This window comes from Hydra viridissima, unplaced genomic scaffold, assembly GCF_058129835.1.
Source record: "Hydra viridissima isolate aposymbiotic clone 2 unplaced genomic scaffold, HvirCarnegie_v1 scaffold_10, whole genome shotgun sequence".
Lineage (NCBI taxonomy): Eukaryota > Metazoa > Cnidaria > Hydrozoa > Anthoathecata > Hydridae > Hydra > Hydra viridissima.
In genome coordinates, this window is record NW_028324309.1 from 6,510,001 (window position 1) to 6,527,638 (window position 17,638).

General features: G+C 28.6%; 1 protein-coding gene across 7 annotated transcripts; it reads left to right on the forward strand.

Moving 5' to 3' along the window:
• The first annotated feature begins 6,300 nt into the window (after window positions 1-6,300).
• LOC145192748 (uncharacterized) lies at window positions 6,301-17,385 on the forward strand. Of its 7 annotated transcripts, none has more exons than XM_090101277.1 (10): window positions 6,301-6,642; window positions 9,054-9,350; window positions 13,423-13,598; window positions 13,805-13,828; window positions 14,008-14,090; window positions 14,175-14,248; window positions 14,458-14,677; window positions 14,828-14,912; window positions 15,276-15,330; window positions 16,793-17,159. In XM_090101277.1, exons 3-10 carry the CDS (start codon window positions 13,456-13,458, stop codon window positions 16,874-16,876), a joined length of 768 nt encoding a protein of 255 aa, XP_089957403.1. In that variant the 5' UTR covers window positions 6,301-6,642; window positions 9,054-9,350; window positions 13,423-13,455; the 3' UTR covers window positions 16,877-17,159. The 7 variants fall into 7 exon arrangements, 5 of the variants coding, with proteins under 5 accessions (XP_089957403.1, XP_089957400.1, XP_089957401.1 ...); XR_016456661.1 differs by having other exon boundaries at window positions 6,308-6,642; window positions 13,937-14,090; window positions 14,828-14,927; window positions 16,793-17,385; XM_090101274.1 differs by having other exon boundaries at window positions 6,308-6,642; window positions 13,937-14,090; window positions 16,793-17,385.
• Window positions 17,386-17,638: the final 253 nt, after the last annotated feature.

Consider the following 17,638-nt stretch of genomic DNA (forward strand, 5'->3'; position numbering starts at 1 on the left):
GCTCCTCCTGGAAGTGTAGGAGCAGCTAATAAGTCTGGATGGTCAAATGAAGTCATTTTTCTGCAGTTTCTTGAGCATTTTATTAGTAATGTACGACCTTCGGTAGAAAAACCAGTTCTTTTGTTAATGGATAACCATGAAAGTCATGTTAACATTTCTATTATTGAATTAGCTAAAAGATCGGGCATAATTTTAATGACATTTCATCCTCACACAACCCACAAAATGCAACCCCTTGATCGTGGTGTTTTTGGTCCATTTAAAATATTTTATAATAATGCCATGAATAATTGGATGATATCACCAGGAAATGCTGGTAAACCAGTTACAATTTATGATATATCTTACCTTGTTGGTCAAGCTTATCCTCATGCTTTTGTACCGATTAATATTGTTAACAGTTTTAAATGTACTGGGTTTTTTCCCTTTAATGAAAATATTTTTACTGATATTGACTTCTTAGCTGCAACTGTTACTGATAGGCCAATAGTGGATACTGAAACTTGCATTTCTAATGATAGCAATGAGGTTGAAACCACTCCTGGCAATTTACCATCAACATTGGAAATTGTTTCACCTGAAATAATACGACCTCACCCAAAAGCCAAATTAAGAAAGGCAGCTATTTCAAAAAGACGTAAGGGAAAATCACGCATTTTAACTGATACACCTGAAATGAAAGTTATTTTACATTCAAAATCTAATAATGAACAATGTCAAAAACCTTTTTCAAGACAAATAAAATCCATGGCAAAACAGATTATTTTTAATCAACATTCTGACACAAGTTTAACTAATGAAAGTTTTGATGAAATTGATTTTGGAATAAATATACTTGACAATGAATCAGAAAATAGTGAAATTGTTTCAGGAAGTTTCTTACTTGTCAAGTTAAGTGAAAAGAAATACTCTAGACATTATGTGGCAGAAGTTATTGAAGTTGTTGGTTTAGTTTACAAAGTTAAGTATCTTAAGAAATCAGGAGACAATAAATTTATACGAGAAGATGACAATGTTTATGATGTAGAACTTGAAGATATTATAATGAAAGTTCCATCACCAAGTGTTGGTCATGGATCATCTAGACGCCAGTATCTTATGTTTGATGTTGATCTGACATCTTTTACTGTACAGTAATGTTTTTTAATATAATATATTTTATTTTCATATTTTTCATTGTCTGCATTAAAAGATTTCCTCTAAAAAGCATTATGGTCAAATCTAAATGAATCTGACAACTAAAAATAGTTTTGGTTGGGTTTTAAGAGGTTTCTAAGTTAAAAACCTATTTAGGGGATATTAATCTACTTAGGGCCAGATTTTTTGTATGATCATATCATACAAATTACTTCCTATTGATATCGACATAATTACTTAAAATATAAAACTCCGCCAAGTAAAAGGGTTTTAAAATCGGTAAACTTAGGTACAATGAGTTCATTTCTAATTGCAAGTATAGCAAGTTATAGAAATATATTTTTGCTCTTAAATTATCTAAAAGAGAGTAACAACTTAATTAAAAACATTTTGTACAATTCAATCACATTTGAAGTTTCCAATCTTAACCCGAACCGTCCCATGTAAATAGCATCCAACTGAAAAAAATGTGACTAAATCGAAATAGTACTGATAATTGATGTCATTTTCTTTTATTTACTACAAAAAAACAAAAAAGCAAAATCATAAGGATTATGACCGTAGGTGTTACTTTAAAACACGGCCCTAAGTACAAGGACAATGAATGACCCTTTGTACAAGACTAGATACAAAACAAAATGTATCAAAAAATCCAAACTAAGGGAGACTTATGTAATGCTGCAGTTAGTAGTTATTTTTCAAAGCAAAATTAATAAATTGAATTACAACAAAACGTTTTACTTGGGATTGTAATATAAAAGCGACAAGAAACAAAATTTTACTTTAGACCATCAAAAAATGTTTTTTGGTTATAACTTGCTGCGGCTGTGTCTTTAATTTCTTACAAAATGGTTTTATATAAGCATTTATTGACATGTGGTTGGCTAGAAATTTCTTTATAACATATAGCAAAGCTGTAATATGTCATGATTACTTATTAAAAGTCCAAATAATTCATAAGAACTTATTAATAACATTACGGTCAAAGGAACAACACACCTCGGTCAAAGGTACAACGTACATGTTGTACCATTGACTATTTGAGTACTTTTTTAAAAACGCTCAAAAATGATACTTATTGGTTGAATGAGAAAAAAGTCAAAAGTATAATTTTTGCGCAAAATATAAGAGAATAACATTAACTTTGAATGGTATAAATTGATTCAACCGTCGAGCAAAAAAACGCCCGGAAACAAAAAGTGGTCAGAGGTACAACAGGTTCCCCTATACCATCTATCTTTGAAGGTTTTCTCATTGAACCTAATATAATAATGCCCCTTTTCTTGCTACAGAGTTTTTTATTGCAAATATAAATAAGATTTTTCTTAAGGCATTTTCCATTGAGTGGGCATGCAGCGGTTTGTCGGCAATTGCATGATTGGCTATTATTGTCAGTAGTATTAGATAGTATTCTTTTGTTATGAGTAGTAATAATTTTTTTAATACTTGGAAGGCAGCTGTAACTAACTTTTACGTTGTTCCGGTTAAAAAGTTTGTAAAATTTATGGTCTTTAGGGAAGCATTTATAAATTAAACCCAAAAGTATCTTTGCTACGTTTGTTCTAACGTTTAGTGAAAACGGGGGTTTAAACCAAATAACGTTTCGTTTTCCAAATCCTGCATTACGTTTTGGCGTGTTTTGATTGAAAAAAATTTTTCCTTTAAATCCGCAAGAATTGAGAGCGTTGTTATAAAACGGTGCAGCTCTATCAAAAACTTCTTTTTTCGAAGATATATTACTGATGCGATTATTTGTGGCCTATTCATATTATTTACTATTGCCAGAATAGAGAGAATACGAGCTCAACACCACAGGACTATTTAGAGATGATAGCCTTTGCTGCTTCTATAATATCAGCGGCTCTCAGTGAGAAAGAATAAAGAATAACTTTGTTAATATTTTTCAGATAAATTCAACCATCACTATTAAATCTAATTTAAAAATTGTAAACTTCCTCGAAATAATTTCTTATCGTGTTATAATTAGTGTTGTTATCGACTTCGACTAAAATTGACTAAAAGTCGACTAGTCGAAAGTTGAAATTAGTCGACTTTAAAAAATCGAATAGTCGATTTAATCGACTATGGATCTCTTACTCATCGATTAATCATCCTAATATCCTTATTTAAATTTTTTCACTTGATTTAATTTTATCAATCTTTAGTACTGTTATGATGCTGACCAATTAGTAAAGAAATATTTTTATAAATAGTTTATCTTGTAAAGATAAGTTATTTATAAAGATTGAGCCAGGCGTAAGAATATCATTCATAGCGGTTTTTGTAATTTAACTAAAATATCTGAACATTGAACCTAAATTTCTGTATCACATAAACTTAACTCTTAGCTTACTGTATGTAGCACCACTTCATTAATGTTTCCTTTTTTCATTATATTAACCAGTTGATGCTTTTTAAGACAAAATGTTAAGTAATGTGTTATGGTACTCAGTTAAGATGCGAAAAAGTTTTATAAATCTACCACCCAAAAAAAAGTTTAGCCGCCCCATCTGTCCCCACCAATCTACGCCACTGTTTTTTATGAGTTAAATTTTTTGTAATTTCTTTCTTTAATTGTTGTAAAAAATAATGTAAAATTATCATTGGTTTTTTTTTTCCTTCTTTAATTTGTGATTGTAATTTTCTTTGTTTATTCGATTTTAATTCATGTAATAGATTAGATGAATCAAAATTAAACAAAGAAAATGCTTTTGATATAACAACAGCATGTGTTATTATAACAGTATTAGATACCACCTAGTTTTTTTGTTTACTCTCTTAAAGTTCTATTTGTTTCATAGCATCTAAAAAATAAATTGTGAAGCAAAGTTAAAGCATATGATTATAATAAAATTTTTATTAAAAAATTTCTACTAAATCGACTTTTAGTCGATATAGTGGATTTTTAAAATGTATTAGTCGATTTCGGTCGACATTGAAAAATATATTAATCGGTTTAGTCGATAGTCGAATAATTTCAAAATCGTAGCAACACTAGTTTTAATACGCTACCTAATTTTGTTACCCGATCATCGGAACTACAATCGATATACGGAACTACCCGTTATTGGGTAATTTTTTTAAAACGTAGGGTAATGTTTTTTTTTTTTTCTTTTCTATTTAGATGACCAAAAAATCAAACATATTGGCATATTTCACTAAGGCCAATGATGGTAAAGCCACCTGCAATGAGTGTCACAAAGAATTAACAGCAAAGCAGGGATGTACAAGTGTTTTGCGCAAACATCTCAAAGGCAAACATGTAGATCTGTTCACAGAATTGTTAAGAAAGGATGTCGATAGAATTTGGGCAAATGTCATTTTTGAGGTTGATTTTGATGACTCTGAATCGAAATTACTAACAAGACCATCTGAACAACAACAACCACCTACCAAAAGGCCAAGAGAAGAACAAGAAAAGAGGAAGGCCTAGACCAAGAAATCTGGGATGAGGATAATATACAATAAGGCTGGTCACAGACATCATTAGGTGGGTGTTAGAAGAGGTGTAACCATTTTCAGTTGTGGAAGTTAAAGTATTCATTCACATGCTCAAAAGTGTTACCTTAGGCAATACAATAAAAATTTAATACATACACTGAATTGCAGACCAATTTTGAAAATCTATGAGTTCATGAAAAAATAATTATTGACTTATTAAATACAGAAAAAGATGGACTTAAAGAAATTGCCTTAACAGCAGATATCTGGAGTGCCAGAACAAAACAATCTTACTTATTTCTTTTACAAGCTTGACAGGACACTACCTAGACAAAAATTTCTGCCTGAGAAGATTCCGTTTCGCAATGAAATATTTTCCATAGGGTCATACTGCAAATAATATCAGCGTTAAGATAACAGATTCAAACTGGTTCAAGAATTGGTGTTGAATCCCAAAATAGTTAGATGAATCACAATTGTTACAGACGGCGCCGCATACATTTAAAAGGGAACAAAAACAACATGTGGTGCGTCGACCATAAGATTGCCACGGGTTCAATGACTGAAAAAGACAACGAAAAGAATATGCAAGTACGTCCAGCATTGAAGTAACTTCATAAAAAGATGGCAGATTTGGTGAACTATTTTGGTAATTTAGGGAAGAAGAATCGATCTTGGCAACAAAGCAAAGGCCTTCAAAATGACAACAACAACCATGGTACAGAACTGTCCGAATTGAAAAAGTTAATGCCAGACGAATCTGAGATCAACAACTCAAATCTATCGTTAGAATCTTGAAACTATTTAAAGCATTTTCAAACTCTGTTTCCGCCAGTAAAATAGTGACCATCCACAAAATTGTACGCTTGTTAGAATAAAGCTAGGACTTGAGACAACTCAAAAATTGATGAAGGATCCCTTAATCCAAGAAATGACAAACTACTTTTTGCTGAAAATCGATATAAGATTCACACACTGTGGAAGTGTACCGATGCAGTACATTTTGGCCCACTTCTTTAATCCTCAAGTAAAAAGAGCAGAAAGATTTTAACTTTGACTTTTAACCTTTTTTTATCTTTTTCTTTTTTTTTTTTAACCTTTTAACCTTTTTACCCGTTTTAAAATTGCGAGGAACAGCGTTGTGAACTCGCTGAAGAACCTTAATGACAGAGAACCCACACTGCAACCAACACCATCTGAAACCCTTTCCCAAAACAAAGAGGACGGATATCGAGACGGAGCGAAATCAGCTGCAAAGAAAAACTTAATAAAGGAGAAAGACAAAAACCATGGTGATGCACCAGCAGAAAAAACAGTTGTTATTTTGGACTTTTGGAGGATCAATGCAAGCAAATACCCTATGCTTGCATTGATCCTCCAAAAGTCCAAAATAACAACTGTGTTCATGAAAAAGAACAGTAAACTACTGGATGAAATTCCAGATTTAAAATGTCTAGTTCAAATTTTGCCAATGCTGAAATTTGAACTCCTTCAGTGCAAATGTTCATATTTCAACTTTTTTTTTTTTGTCATTTGTAATTCAAATTAATAAATGGAGGTTTGGGTATTTTTTCTTCGAGTATTTCTACGGGTATTCTACAGGTATCAGCTATTACCCGATTTAAAAAAAAATGGTGCATTTTATAAATTTCGGGTAACTACCCGGTATTTTTAAAATGGGTAATACCCGAAATAAATACCCAAATCTGAGTTCTGGTATCCGGTCCCTACTCACAAGTCGCAATGAGCGGCGATTTGACCATCCCAGCCATGGAAAAATATTGAGAGCATTTATAAATGATTCAGTGGTCCGTTGAGTTGAAACAGTTTCTGTGAAGAAGAGACTAAGCCAGATAAGTATAAAATATATCACATGTGAATGTAAACATCTGTTTGCATACTTAAATTTGTTTTCAATCAGAAATCAAATGAGTGAGTAGATATGCATTAAAAATTTAAAAGAATTTACAGATTTATCATTAGGAATAGTAAATTTTCAGTATCAATACGTGATGCGGTGGTTGCTATGCATAAATTTATTGTTCTTAGGTGATATAAAAGCAGGTAGGCTATAAGTAACTCTTTTTTTTTTTTATTTGATTTTGCTTAAATCTATAGGTCGTTACATTCAGGTTTATCCTAAATCCATCAGGAAGATCCTTTATTAAGTTTTCACTATTAAAACTTTTCAAAACGAAAGATTAGCTTCACATTTTTCAGGGTTAGAAGTTCTAAAAATATTGGGTTTTACGTAAAAAATGCATCAAAATTGATAAAAACATTCACTTTTTATTTAATTAGGTGACATAGTTGTATCTTTTAGGATCTAAGTATATATCAAACAAATGTCGTTCATATTAGGCTAAAAGAAGTAAAGTAAAACAGATTTTTTGAGAAAAAGTTTAACATTTACATTTGAATACACCAATCAAACATGCTTAGCCAATCCAATCTTTGTCACAGTTGGAATCTGTTTGTCATCAATTATTTAAAAGTATGAGCTGTAGAGGTTGTTTTCTCCATTGGATTAAATTCATATTTTTTTTACTCCTATCAATAAGGTGCTTTTTTGAAGGGTCCCTTGTTTGAATTTTTGCCATATGTGGTTATGGCTTTTTTGTTCATGGTTAAAACAAACTTCTGATAATCAATCTTTTACCATGACTACCAAATCAGGTTTCTCTTATGAAATAGTTGAAAAGCAAATGAACATCATATTAAACTTTTGGTAGAAAAAAAACTGATAAGAGTGCAATAAACTGGATGTTGTATACCAACTTTACTTCAAGTGGTATCTTTTATGCACCATTTAGATAAAGGGATTATTGTGAATTTTCTTGATGAGAATGTGCAAAACTAATCCTGTTTTAAACAACATTAAAAAAAAAAAAAAGATCTCATTAAGCTGCATGAGAATGATATTTCTCATTTTGTTCCATCCCATTTCAATCCATTCTAATATCAGTGTTACCATTCTCTTTTTCTCAAAACTAAAATTTCTATTCCAATTTAGATTTGCTCTCATTCCCAATACATATTACAATTATTTTAATATATATACTACAATAAATATTCATAATAAATATTTAAAATGTTGTATTAAGCTACTAAACATTAATAATGTATACTTAAATAAACCCATTTAGTTTGAATATGGTAATAAAAAAAATTAAATAGTTGTTAAGTTTTTTAACAAGAAATCTAGATGGTTCTATTAAACATTGCGCTACAGTATATTGGAATCTTTTAAGTATTACTTCTGGATTCCTATCAGAGTCATTCCAATTTGCATGATTTAAACCAAATATGTTCCCATTTCCAAGGAATTCCCATCAGAAGGATTTTTTATACCAATTTAGCAAAATTGTTGCAAGTTTCAATGGAAACTCTTCTCCCAATGGTATCTAGTTCTTGTTTTAGGCTAATTTTGAAACTTCCTTGAACCTTGACAATTTTTTTTTAATATAACCCCAAATAGGTTTAATTAAATTCAATTCAATGATTGGTCTGATTAGCACATTAAATTTATTTTGTTTTGTCCATGCTTTAACTTTTCTAACAGCTGCATAAACATCAATATCTTTTCTAAGAAAAGTATTTTTGATTGTATTTGAAAAAATCTTTACAGTTTTCATTGAAAGTTTTGGTAAGTTCATGATAACTTAACCTTAGGCTAGGTTTTACTTAATGCAATACAAGACTGTTCTTGTGTTCTACTTGATCTTCTAGATCCTGGATGATAAGGGATGCCATATGTAATTTAAAATGTAGTCTTAGATTTCAATTCTCTGAAATTAGTAATCTACTCAGCATTTCTCAGTTGCAGATTTTGATCCAGGAACCTTTATACCTATTATCTACAATTTTGCTGCTTTGTTTACTTTCACATCTTTTTAAAATCACCTCAAAAATCTCAAGCGTGACTAATATGGTCATCATTAGCATTTTTAGGCATCAAGCTAATAGTGATTAATAAAATAAAAATAACAATTTGTTTGAGAAGAAAATTGAATTGAAATCAGTTTAAAACTTTGTTTTGCTTTTCTTTTTTTTTTTTTTTACAAAACTTTTAGGTTTTGTTTATATGCAATTAACAAAACTAAACTAATAAAAAGAATTAACAAACTTACAAGTGATATTATTTTCAGAATTATTTTTTCTGATACTGATAGTAATACAATAAAAGATTTAGTTATTTAATATTTATTTAGTTTTTTACGAATGTTGATAATCTTTAATTTATGAATTTATTTTAAACTTAAATGTCTTAAAAGAGCTTCAATAAATTTTTTTAAAACCAATTTGACTTTTTAGAAATTTTATAATAGTTTAGTACTTTAGCATTTTATAATGTCTAAACTCTATCTTAATTCTAATATGATTAAATATTTCTAAATGTTGTTATGAGTTTAAAAAGGTTCAAGTTAGTAACTTTCTGTAATGTTTAATGTGACTTGATTTTAATTTTTTTATAGTTCAAATAACATCTTTGAATGGAAATTACCGAAATAAATCTAATTGCCCCAACTTGGTAGTACATTTCAATTATACACAGCAAAAGGATTCATTTACAAGTATTCTTATAACAAACTCATATAACCATACTTTTCCAAGAGCAAACTGCTCCATGGTAACAAACTATAGTGGAATATGTAATGTTAATAATCTATATTATAACAGTGGTGAGATGGTTAAAATTTCTATCCTGGAGTTCTCATCAAACGGTGCAGTTCTTCAAACAGACAGCAGATTTATCCGTATCAACTTTACAAGTATGTGTTGATAAATATTTAAAATTGAAATTTGCGGGATTAGTTCTAAACTATTTTAGTGAAGTTATAGATGTAATTAAAGTAAGTGTGACCTGCAAATATTTTATTTAGGAAAATCTTTGTAGTTTTTATTTGTGGAGTAAATAATTCACAGTATGTCATGATAAAGACAATATAATTTGAATGATAGTTACAAAATTAAACACTATTTTCTCAAATAATAAGACAAATAATAGAGACTGACATGATAACAGTGACTTTTACTGCTTTTAAAGTTAAAGTCTTTGTTCTTATATTTTTATCATATTCAGCATTGTCCCTTAGTAGTAGGTTTTGATTATTTCAAGTTATTTATACAAAATTTGACAATTATCTAAAATTTATTTCCTAAACTTAGTTCAGACATATAATAGACCATCAGAAATATAATGGATAAGTAGGTACCGTGGTGTGACTTATGCTTTAAGAAAGTTCTAATTTAAGAAATGACAAATTTCATATATATAAAATAAACATTTGGGGAAAATAACTTAGTTATTTTAATCTAGTTAGTTAAAGTAACTTTTTTTTTTTCTCTACTACTCAACTACTTAGTAATGACCTACCAATAAAACAACTAATGACCTACCTGAGCCCCAGTGTTGGCTAAATCTGGCATTTTTAACAACATCGGTCCTGTTTCAAAAAAAGGAATTTGAAAAATTTATTAAATTTAATATAAGTTTTTATTTCTTTAATTGTTTTTATAGTCTTTGAAAATAAAAGAAATTGAAACTATAAAAAACAAAAACAGTTACTTACCTAATGATAATATACTTTATCATATAACATAATTCATATAAGATTACAATAACTAATATTTAAAAAAAGCTGTATTTTTTTCTCCGAATCTAAAATTCTTGATTCTAAAAGTAAAGCAGTCAAATCCATTGTAAGTTATTATGTTTAAGTAAAATGTTTGAGAATGTTTTATTTTTTTTTTTTACCTAAAAGAAAAAAATTTTTAATTTTATTAAAAAAAAAAAAAAGTTAGAGCTTTCCTTTTCTTTAACTAAATTTTGGATTAAAAATTTAACCATTAAATTTTTAATTAAATATTTAACCACTAAAAGTTATTGTTAAAATTTAAAAATTAAAAATTATGTAAAAGCGGAAAATTAAAAAAAAAGATAACAAAAGAGCAAATAAAACCATTAAAGAAATTGTGAATTCTTTTTCAAATGCATTTAAAATTAGTTTAATTTAATTATACTCTAAGTAATCTTAAAAAATGTTGCTTGAAGAATCTTACATTGAATTAGTTCTCAGGATTTTAAATTTGTATGTATGTATGTATGTATGTATGTATGTATGTATGTATGTAGGTAGGTAGGTAGGTAGGTAGGTAGGTAGGTAGGTAGGTAGGTAGGTAGGTAGGTAGGTAGGTAGGTAGGTAGGTAGGTATGTGATCAATTTTTAGTAAAATAAAAAATTTGATTTAAAGAATGCTTAACCCTTTGCACTCCAGCCTAGTAATGCATAAAGGCTACCAGCAACTCCAGCACTATATTAGTTCCAAGTACATACCTATGATATAGATGAAAAATAGAGTCGTTTAAATAAAACAAAATTTTTATTTTTTAGTTATTTTATAAACAAAACATATTCTAAGTTATATTATAAAAGAAAAACATAAATTTTATGACTTAAAATTTTTTAAGGTGTGATATCTTTCGAAACAATTGCCCATGTGCATTTGCGGTTTACCGGGACAAGTATCACAGTATTCTGAAGTTTCGCGTCTTTGTCCTTTTTCCTGTCTATTAGAACAAACAATACAATCTATTTTCTTGCCTTTTTGCAATATGTGCAGTTTTTTGTCCAGTCTTGTTTCAGTTGCTGAAGTGAAAGGTCTTGATTGATCTTCGTGGAATTCGCCTACAAGTTGATTGACTAATCTCTTAACGAACTTCAAATGGGGTAGTGGTTTTTCGTTCTTGTTTTTTTTTACGCACTTACATAAAATGTATGCATTTATTGCAGATATCTCCAAAAGAACATCTTCCTCCACCACTTAAGAGATTTTCTAAGAAAACAATATGATGATTCCATTCCCCAAAAGAAAACAATATGATGATTCCATTCCCCAAAAGAAAACAATATGATGATTCCATTCCCCAAAAGAACATCTTCCTCCACCACTTAAGAGATTTTCTTAGAAAACAATATGATGATGCGTATTGATCAGCGCGATCAACAGCACCCATTGAAGCCGTGTATTTAACAACAATTTTTGGCTTTTCCACATTTTGTTGTTCACCTCCTCTTACAAATCTGGTTTTTGTAATAAATTCAGTGCTATCACTGGTGCTTATCAGCGTAACCACCCTTTTATCTTTCCAAGACAATATCATCCAAGACAATATTCTTCCCTTTTTGTAAGCGATCGATTTATTTTCACCGAATTCGGGTTTCTTTATTGGATCAGGTATGCCCTTGCGATTGATTTTTATTGTACCTGTTAGATGGCATTTCATTTGTAATAATTCTTCCGCCAGGACAATGCTAGTGTAATACCTATCTGTATACATATGGTAACCTTGTGTGTCTGGTACGTTTGACAATAAATTGTTATACAGGTGCAATGGAATTCTAGTACTGACAGGCAATTGAGGTTTTATAAAATTATCGGAGGTAATACTACCATAATATGGGAGAATATTGTACACATATCCAGTTTCTGAGTCAGCCAAAATGTATATGAGTATGCCCCATTTTGTAGGCTTATTTGGATTGTAGGTTATAAAACTAATTTTACCTTTGAATTTTATTACCGATTCGTCGACACATATATCCTGTCCTGGTACAAAATATTCCACAAATTTTGAATTTATATTCCATAAAATTACTGACCCGTTGAATCCGTGTTCTGATGTCTGTTTGTTGCTGATTAACTGTTTTTAAATGTAACATCCAAAATAGTTGGTTAAATCTGCTTCTAGTGAACACATCAGAAAAAAATGGTACTTTGGTATTTGCACTAGTACACCAATAATCTTGAACATTTGGCAAAACCACAGTTCCCATATTCAAAATCACACCGATAAAGGCCCAAAACTCCTCCTTATTTGTGTTGCGCCATGTATGCCATATAGAATCTTTGGAAAGACTTTTATTTTTCAATTTGTTCTTGGCGTAACTATTTGTTTCTGACACTATTTTGTCCACTAACTCTTCCGTGAAATACAGTTTAAAAAATTGTAATGGTTCCTCGATGTTGAAAACTTGTGGCCCTGGTATTTTATTTCCTGTTGAAAAATTGATTTTTTCCAAAGGAATGTTGCTTCCCGTAATATTACTCCATACATTGCCATCTACAGATGGTGTATCTTCGTCCTCTAAATCAGATTCAATAATTGCAATTCTTCTTTTTTTTCTAACTACTATTACGTCACTATCTGTCTCTAAATGATTTTCTAATTCGATTTCACTTAAATCGGCGCTTGCAAACGCACAATTGAGTTCATCTTCCACATCACTTGTTTCACAATTATCGTCAAAATTTTCGCCATCCATCTTCACTACACGAAGGGTTATAACGTTATGAATGTAGCGAAATATACTTAAATAGAGCACTTTTTACTCTTATTACAATGTAAGCATAATAAACGTATGATAAACACTATAAGATAAGCACAGACTACTTTGATTACCTAACTGTTAAGTGCGCACAGGTAGCAAAACAACTACGTCGCTGTAGAGGCGACAGCGAATTTATTGTTAGCTTTTTAATGTCGCAAATACGGCGACAACGGAGTGCAAAGGGTAAAGTAATCGTAGCTGTAGCTCCTGTCCTGGTAGTTTTTATTAGCCCAGGTTAAAGCATTTTTATTTTGGCTGGTTTGAAAATGAAGTCATCTAGTTTTTATGGCTAAATATTGAGGAGACTTTTATCTCTCAATTTTTCAACATTTGTTATATTCATCAAAAAAATTCTCATTTAAGTATGAAAGTTTTGCAGTAACACTTAAAGTTTAGTGAAATAAATGCTTATAGATAAATGCTTATAAACAAATCCTTATAAATGTTCTAGTGATTTTTGGCCCCCTCACTAATATTTCAAAAGATGTTCGAAACAAAAACTTTATGTATATATCTTACGACACACTTGATGAAGATTGCTATAAAAATGAGAAAATTGAAAAAATCGAGCTTGAACAATGTTTTTATGATCAAGAATGGGTTTGCTCTCAAGTTATTAATTCTGATGTAAGTGATAACCTTTATTGAAAAATTTGTTAGCATTTTAAGCTTCTTAGTTATTTTGAGAAGTTTTTTTAGTTTTTGTTTTTGTTGCCAGAAATAAAGAAAAAATTTTAAAAATTCTTTAAACTCAACTTTTAATGTTTAAAAGTAATCTGAAGTTTAATGTAAAAGTGAAGTTTTAAAAATATACATTTGTTGTTACTTTTTAGTGGCTTTACTTTGGTTGTAAAAAGGTGAGAATTAATATTTTCAAATTTGTAAATTCACACAGTGCAATAATTAATGCAACTATAATTTTATGTTATAAGGTATTTGACAGAAAATCTTTTTTAATGATGTAGGCAACTAGTGTGAGCATATATCAAAATTGTCTTATTAAAATAATGGCCCTTAAAGATAATTTTCAATACAGATTTCGTTTGCGATACTCTGTTGGTTTTAATGGTGTCTTTTCAGCATGGTCAGATTATCTTTACCATAGTACAAAAAGTAAAGGTAAACTTGATAAAACTTGAAGTCTGATGTTGAAAACAATTTCTCAGGTTTTTTGAAAATCTGAAAAAGAACATTTTATTTTAGTTCCAAAGATTCCGCCTACTTTTAAATGCATTCTTGATAAAGAAAAAAATAGTTTTATCAAAATTATTATTTCTGTAAGTGGTTTATCTTATTATGTTTAAAGGAATCAATTTAACTTCAGTATGACAATTATTTTGTATGGATCAATTTAACTTTATTATGACAATTATTTTTTAATAAGCATTGGTTTAAAACTTTGTTTGTGTATCATATTTCTGTTTTATTAAAATAAAACAAGTTGTGATCTATAACTTTTTTATTAATGCACAATTTTAACTTTTAGAAGCCAACAAATGATGATTTATCAGAAAACTACACACACTTTTTGTTAAATATTATGGGTTCAGATAGTATAAGTGAAAAGAAGATACCAGTGACCTCAGAAATGCATTACTCAATAAGTGAAGAGATAATTTCTGGGAAAAGCTACAAAGTTAGCATCTGTACTAGCAAAGGATGTTCACAATCAATTGAACCACAATGCTTCTTCAACAATTCAAAATGTAATTTGGTTGGAATTTAATATTTATTGAAGGTTTATAGTTCAGTTCTCATTCTTAAGTTAAAGCCTTATAAAAGAGTTCCAATGTTTAAGAAAATGTATTTACAAATCTATGAAATTCTTTTAATAATTATTTTTTTCTTTTAAGTAGATTTGAAAATTATTTCAATTACAACATCTTTGGTCATTGTTGGTGTGGTCATTGTTGGCATATTTATACTTGTCAAATGGAGGAAGTAATTAAAATATTTGTTAGTTATATATTTAACAACTTTTTATCTAGCAATTATAAAGTGAATTTTAATACATTAACTTTATTTTAATTGGATATTTGCAGATATCTAAACATAAATGCACTGAGTGAAAAATGAAAAATAAAAGAAATTGAAAAATAAGACTTAGAGTTAACCATAGTATTTATTAACTTAGATGTTAATAAATTTTAGTTCCATATTCTTAATTTCAATTCATTATGGAATCAAGTTTCTTCTGAAACTTGATTGCTAACTAGAGGTTAGCTCTATAAAAATACTACTAAAAAGAGAGTGTAAAGCTTTTATTATGCTAACCTCATTATGTTTTTTGTTTGCATATTTCAGTAGGCACCGTAATTCTTTTCAAGATCAAGATATTCAAGACAATTTTGTGGCTTCTGTAAGTACTTTCCAAATGCTATTCTTTTTTATTGGTTATATTTGTTTTAATTGTAAGTTACAAAAATAGCTTTTCTTTAAGGGATGATTTAGTTACAATAAGTATGGATGAGATTGTCCTTATTTACTAAGGGCCATAATGAAATGTTGTATGAAATGTTGTATGAAATGTTGTATGAAATGTTGTATGAAAAATATTTCATGATCCTTAGTAAATAAGGACAATCCTGAATTAAAGGATTTTCTGATTATTTTTTTTTTAAATCAATATATGTTTAAAAAAAAAAAAAAAAACACTGACTACGCTCTGAACTAAATTTATTTCACAAACAATCAAAACATTTAGACAAGACTATAATATGTTTTACTCATATTAAAAAGTGAATATAATAAAAATTTTTCTTATGGCATCAACCAGCATCAACCAGAATTATGCTGCATCAACCACTTCTTGTGGGCTGGAATTTAATTTTTTAAATGTTCATTTGTATGATCATAGTAAGGCATTTAAACAAAAAATATAACTACAAATATTGATGGTGCAGCTGAAGTTATGCATTTAGTTTTGTCTGTATTTTTCTTGCACTCTATACACTTTTATGATCAGTTCATGAGAAAATTTTTTTAAAAATTTAAGTGGCTAAATGCTTAAATATTGTTTACTGGTGAAAAAAAAGTAGCTCCCAAAATTTTTATGGCTTAATTACAATATTTAGTGAAAACTCAATTCACTTTACCTTTCCACTTTTGCCTAATTATCTACTAACATTGTATCAAAGCAAATATGTAAAATCTTAGCAGTCTTTTTTTCCCAACCAGCTTCTAAAATCCTAAACCAATATAAATGTAATAAAAGAAAAAAGAAAACTGTGCAGTAAAAAAACTTGTTAGCATACTGCGTATTGTTCATTTTGCTTGACAAAATATTGTATGATACACTTAAATTATATATATATATATATATATATATATATATATATATATATATATATATATATATATATATATATATATATATATATTTTTTTAATTGAATATGTATATATTTATATATACATACATACATGCATACATACATACATACATACATACATACATACATACATACATACATACATACATACATACATACATACATACATACATACATACATACATACATACATACTGCTTTTATTATTGAGATAGAGCCATTTGAATATAAATAATTGGCCAGGCCTAATGGCCCATCTTTATACCCTGTTATGATACTGTGACTTTTAATGACAAGAAGTATTATTCTTTAACTGTCCTAAAAGCAATAAACATAAAACAATGACATTTGATAAACATAAGTATAAATCAATTTTTTATATAACTATATATCAATGTTGTATATAAATATAAACCAATAATTATAAAACATTAAATTTAAGTCAAGCTTTGTGAAATTTTTAATTTTTTTTTTTCTTCTTTTTTATCAGCCTGATGACATAGTTCTTCCAAGACAGAGGGAACAAAGTTTAGTTCCATACAGTGTGACACGTTTTAATGCTGAAGATTTATAGAAAGTTTGTTGATGGTGTAATATAGAAAATATATTTTTACTTTCCATATTTTAATTTTAGATTTTTTTTTTTTAAATGAAAGAACTCATACAATTCCTTCATTTTCAATAGATTTCTTAAAGCTGGAAATAAAATTAGTTTTTGGAAGAGTTTTGTGAAAATTTTTTAATTTATAAAAAAAGAAAAGTATTTTTTAAGATTTTTATCCATACACACATTAAATAACTATGCACACACAAAGAGATATTAAATATCCATGCACACACAAATAAAAAAAAAAAAATGCACATACATCATATATAGGTACATGTTTATATTGTTATTTATTTTTTAAAGTGTTTTCAGCTAGTCTTTTTTTGTTTTTTCTTGGTTTTTAACATTTTATGCTGTTATAACAGTTTTTATTTAGGAAAATATGTGTTATATACAGAGAACTGGTAATATAGAGCTTATATATGTGTTGTATACAGAGAATAAATAATTTTAAAAAAAGTATAAACTATGTTTCATTTATTGTTTTAAGTTATTAAAATCCAATATTATGCCCTCCAAGTTTTGATGTTTAAGAAGAATTAAAATGCTTTTTAATCTTTTGATAATATATAACTTTTCACAACTATTTTCTTTAAAAAATCTTTTAGGTTAGAAGAATATTGATTTGAAGTTATTTTATGCTTCTTTTATATATAATTTTCATTGTTTGGATTTATTCAAATAACATTGAAAAAAAGTTGCATAAACAGAGTTAACAGAGTGACTTAT

Bases quoted from the DNA above. Each gene is read 5' to 3' on its own strand.
- LOC145192748 (XM_090101273.1), top strand. From the start codon at position 6,591: ATGCGGTGGTTGCTATGCATAAATTTATTGTTCTTAGGTGATATAAAA. The intron at 9,351-13,422 runs GTATGTGTTGAT...TAAATGTTCTAG, and splicing joins TATCCGTATCAACTTTACAA to TGATTTTTGGCCCCCTCACT. The intron at 14,249-14,457 runs GTAAGTGGTTTA...TTTAACTTTTAG, and splicing joins TTATCAAAATTATTATTTCT to AAGCCAACAAATGATGATTT.